Here is a 5,454-nt window from a genome sequence, read left to right as displayed (position 1 = left end):
ATCAAATTTGCTTCGTAAATGATCTGGCACGAAGACGTAGCATACACATCCAAAAACCTTGAGATGGTTGACGGTTGGCTTAATCTTCCATAATCTTTCATACGGTGAAATATTCCCCAACTTTGTTTGTGGAAGCCTATTTATCACGTATGATGCGGTTCTCATACATTCAGCCCAAAATCTTCCTGGCACATTCTTACCATGAAGCATACTTCTACAAGTTTCGGCAAGGTGACGATTCTTGCGTTCAGCCACTCCATTCTGCTGTGGAGTATTGGGGCAAGTTAATTGCCTTCTAATCTTGTGCTTCTCAAGATAGATATTGAACTCAGTCGATAAATATTCTCCTCCATTATCTGTGCGTAAGCACCTAATCTTATTATTGAGCTCACTTTCTATTTTCTTCTTGAACTCTTTAAACTTCTGAAAAGTCTCCGACTTTTCCTTCATGAAGTAAACCCACACATACCTTGAAAAGTCATCAATGAATGTCACCATATACTTCATTCCTCCAAGTGATGTTTGTTTCCCTGGGCCAAAGACGTCTAAGTGTATGAGCTCTAGTGGTGTCTTGGACTGATGTTGTGACTCCTCGAATGGCAATTGGTGAGCTTTTCCAAATTGACATCCAGCACATATTGTATCTGTTCGGATATCAATTTGAGGAAGCCCATTTACTATGCATTTCACCATCATCTCCTTTAACTTATTGTATCCCACATGCCCAAGACGTTCATGCCACAGATCAACCATCTCATTCTTTCGAGTCTTATCCACATAAGCTATTTCAGCAGATAATACATAGACCGATTCTATTCTTCTTCCATGCATAACTGGATTGCCAACCATCTTTACTCTCTTGAATACGGACACATCTTCTGGTCCAAAGAGCACATAGTTCCCTTCTGCTGTCAATTGTGGTACTGACAGTAAATTCTTCTTTAGGCCAGGGACAAGATACACCTTCTCGAGTTGGAGCTTATGAGAGCCGCCTTCATTTGAAATTATTGTCTTTCCAATGTGAGAAATAGATAACCTTGAATTGTCGGCTGTCAACACGACTCTCTTTCCTTTGTAATCATCCATTTCTTGCAGCTTCGTCTCATCATTGGTCATATGATTTGAGCACCCAGAATCGATGATCCAATCATCTTTTTAGTTTATTTTTGACTTTAAAGTTGTTGTAAGAGCTTGATCATCTGTGTCAGCTTCAACAGAGAGTCCAGCTTCTGCATCCCATGTTTCCTCATTAATGGTTGCTTCGAATGTGACCTCTTTCTTCTCATCTCTTGCGGCGACCACATTTCCTTCGAAAGTTCGCCTTCTGGGGAATCTACAATCTCGAGCAAAATGACCCTTCTTGCCACAATTGAAGCATTCACCATTCTTTCTCTTATCATTTTCCCCGTATTGTTGGCGATGATCTCTTCTTCCTTGTTGAGCTCCCCCTGAAGCGTTGCCTTTTGATTTTGGGTGACCCTTCCACCCATATGTCTTACTTTCTTTCATCGCCTCTTGTCTTCGAGATGTTGCTTTCTTCTTATTGGTGAAGAGTGCATCTTCTCCGTCTTTTATGGTTACTTCATTCATCTGCTTGGCTAATACCTCTTGATTAGACAATACATTCTCCAGCTCTATTAATGATGGTTGAGTAGGCCATCCTCTCACAGCGGCTATAAATCCATTATAGTCGGATCTTAAGCCGTGGATGATAATTCTCTTCATCCTTGCATCACTCACTTTCTCTTCAGGAGCAAGTTGAGATATCTCATGACAAATAGATTTCACCTTGGTGAAATACTGAGAAATAGATAGACTTCCTTGTGAGATACCTGCGAGCTCATTTTCCAAGAGCTGGAGGCGTGCTTCATTCTTCTTTGAAAATAATTTTTCAAAGGTTTCCCAAGCTGCCTTTGGTGTTTTCTCGTCACGGATGTGCTCCAATAGATCCTCCTCGATTGTAGTCTTCAATATAAATAAAGCCTTCCCGGCCTTGATGTTCCATTTTCTCAAGGCTTCGGCATTTTCTTTCGGTGGAGGCGTTGTGTCACTGCCAACAACTATTTCCCATAAATCCTGTCCTTGTAGGTAGGATTCTATGCAAGTTTGCCAAAAACCATAGTTGTGGTTATTGAGACTCTTGATTCCACTGCTCGTACTTGCAAGATCTGCCATCATGACGTCCAACGTCCAATAAGCTTGGTCCCTGACCGATGAGGTTTCACAGTTCCTAACTGTGCTCCGACAGAATCTCCCTTAGAGCCTTGGTGAAAACAAGTCGATGTAAACGTCCAATGTTTACCGATTTCCTCCACTAGAAATGGTCCCGAACGACCTGCTCTGATACCAATTGTTGGAAACTTCGACGAGCCCAACACACCCACTATAGAGGACCTAGGTTATACTCACTCACTAGACCAACACTTTGACGTTGGTTAGCCTTTAATTTTATAAATCCTTAGTGCACAATAATATTTAGGCGACAGTGTTGACCATATATCATTCAGGCGGTATAACCGACCATATATCACTTAGGCGGCAGAGCCGACCATATAATAAAAATAACACAAGTGCACTAAGAACTCAAACACGAACTAAGGCTTAACCGGGAAACTTAACAAAGAACACTTTTATTAATACAAAGAAACAATTGCAATATTATGAACTCAACTCACACTCTTAGTTCTTCACAACTTCTACTTCTAACTCTTCTTTACTTCTTACTTCTTCTCTACTTCACACTTCACTTACTCACACCTTACACAAATGAACTACTCATCACCCATATTTATACTACCCCATGAAACATTCTAGAAACTAGATATTTCCATGAATAAATATCTAGATATTTCTCACCTACAAATATCTATATTATCTAGATTTTTCTACATATAAATATCTAGATATTTCTTTTACATATTAATATCTAGATATTTTCTTATACATATTAATATCTAGATATTTTTTCATACATATTTACAAATTCCATATTATTCCAAATTTGCATTGTATTTTAACAGTTTCCCCCGTCTTCTTGTAATCTTTGTTGAGGTCGTTTTCATTTGGAAAACGACGTCAATTCTATATGAGTATTCTTTATTTTCGCTTAAAAGAACAAATAAATAAATAAATACAGAAATCAAAATAATATTTTTATAAACCAATTTGTTGTGGCAAACGCCTACACCTCCAACACCTTATCGCGCAACTCAGCATAATCAGTCTCTTTGTTTGTCGAACAATTCTCGTTGTCTAACAATGCAAGTGTCTCCACATAACTATCAATCTCATATTTAACACACGAATTTAAAGAACTCACACGTTTGCGCGATAACCCTGAGAAAGGATTATAAGCTTTAGGAACCTCCAACTCCTGATCATCATTAATGTGGTAAACTCTACCTCCTCCTGTAACATCATAACACATAACTTTAAAAGGTTTAGACCAACATTCAAGATTATTATCGTCTAATTTCCTTAACCACATCGAGCTATCTAAACCATCATCCGAAATCAGAGTCAGATAACCTTGACAGATTAGTATGTAGATAGTTCCCGGAGTGATATTTGGCAAAGGAATCGTGTCAAAAACATGACTACTCAAATCGAATGTGAGTATATAAGAATCGTTTGTGTTAGGTAAATTATTCTGCACCAACCAGTGCATCACTCCATCGACAAAGCAGGCTGGTGTTGACAGGACCCTAAAAGGCGGACCAGTTTTTGGGAGATCAATCTCACTCCAGGCATTTGTCTTCGTTGAGTAAAGTAATAGAGTTTGCAATGTTCCATAAGATAAACCGAAAATGTTGTAATCATCTGCGATTGGATCATACCCGAACCCAAATACCAGTGAATACTTTTGACAAGGATCATAAGGAATGTCTGGAACATTTAGTTTGCGCCTAATTGAAGGGTTCCACAAGGTGATTGAAGGGATGCTTGCTTTGTTATAAAGACAAATGATTCCATAACAATAAATGAAGGCATTGTAACAACCAGAGAACTTGAGTGAGTCTAATTACAAGAATGGTCCTTCTGGTTTTGATCCGTGTAACATTTTATAAACATCTTTTTCTATATGAACTTGATATGCGACATTAGCAGTTCGCCTAGCTCGTGCAGCTGAATGAATAGCTTGCTTACGGATGAAGTTGGAGCTACTGATACGAGAACACCATGATTTTGAAAAACATCTAAATTGGAGGATGAATTTGGGTGGCAGCCTTACAATGATTTCATCAAGCAGGTCTTCACAAAGTTCAACTTCAACCATTTTATTCTGCAAACATTAAATAGTAAAACACCATCATTCTATGCGTATACAGTTTTCGTATTCACTCTAGCGGAGAAGGAAATTATTTTTTTACATGTAATCGGTCTAACTAGATTATTTAATGACCATCCTTTTTCATGGCCATGAATGCTATTCTATGCATATATTTATCGAAAATAAGGTTACTCAAATCTAGGGATGAAAAATAAGTCAAAATCTAACGAATAAATAATTGTAAACCTTAATTAATTAGAATGGCAAGAAATTCATGGATAATTTAAAATTCATTAATATTATTATTGGCATCAAAATAATACTCCATCATATACATAAATAAGAGCATGAGCATCGATAGATTACCATTATTTTCTTCGACAACACATTTGATACTTTCAACTTTCTTAATGGTTTTCTTATGATGTGTTTTTTCATGTAGATGTCCTTGATCGAAATCTAAACAAGTAGTTGTGTGCTTTACGGTGGAAACAGTAACTACAAAAGCATAGAACTCGAAGAATGTGTACATATAAATTATAAAAATCTAAAGTTATATAAAGCTTGGATAATGCAAACCTTAAATCTTTTTTGATTATTACATGAAGAAACATAAGCCATGGAATTTGATCGAAGCTTCGCAAAATAAAAAATTGAAGGTATGATTTTGGTGTAGAATAGATGTCTGATGCCCTGATATAAACCCTGCTGATTATTATAAGTCCGGCCCGATACTTTCTCTCATTCTCATCATCTCATGTGGGACAAAAAGGCCCAATATGTTACTGGATCTATAATTATAACTCCAGGCCTTTATGATTTGAATATGGATTTGGTATTGTCAATTAGATATGAATCTTGATTTGATATTATCAATCAATTCAATTATATATTTGATTGATTACAGTTGCTTTATATTCATGTTGCTATATTTTATTTCATGAACATATATTTTATTTCATCAATTATATATTTGATTACAGTTGCTTCAACACCTCTTTATATCATGTTGGTGTATTTCTAGTTCCTCTTTAATTATATTATCGTTATTCATTCATGTCCTAATTTTTATCATGTTGCTTTAAGATGCTTTTACATATGCTATCAAGTGTTCTTGTTAATGCTAAAGAAGCTGAAATTAGAAGAGTTAAGACTACTTTCATGGTTTGCAATAGTCTTGTATT

At 36.6% G+C, this 5,454-nt stretch overlaps 1 protein-coding gene across 1 annotated transcript; it reads right to left on the bottom strand.

Moving 5' to 3' along the window:
• Positions 1-3,181: 3,181 nt before the first annotated feature.
• On the bottom strand, positions 3,182-4,276 carry LOC139871416 (putative F-box protein At5g62060). Its single transcript, XM_071859131.1, has 2 exons — positions 4,026-4,276; positions 3,182-3,905 (listed from the first exon to the last, which is right to left on the bottom strand). Exons 1-2 carry the CDS (start codon positions 4,274-4,276, stop codon positions 3,182-3,184), a joined length of 975 nt encoding a protein of 324 aa, XP_071715232.1.
• Positions 4,277-5,454: the final 1,178 nt, after the last annotated feature.

Source organism: Rutidosis leptorrhynchoides, chromosome 10 (genome assembly GCF_046630445.1).
Source record: "Rutidosis leptorrhynchoides isolate AG116_Rl617_1_P2 chromosome 10, CSIRO_AGI_Rlap_v1, whole genome shotgun sequence".
Taxonomy (NCBI): Eukaryota; Viridiplantae; Streptophyta; class Magnoliopsida; order Asterales; family Asteraceae; genus Rutidosis; species Rutidosis leptorrhynchoides.
Note: the sequence above shows the minus strand (reverse complement) of the source record. Positions and strands in the feature narration are given on the sequence as shown.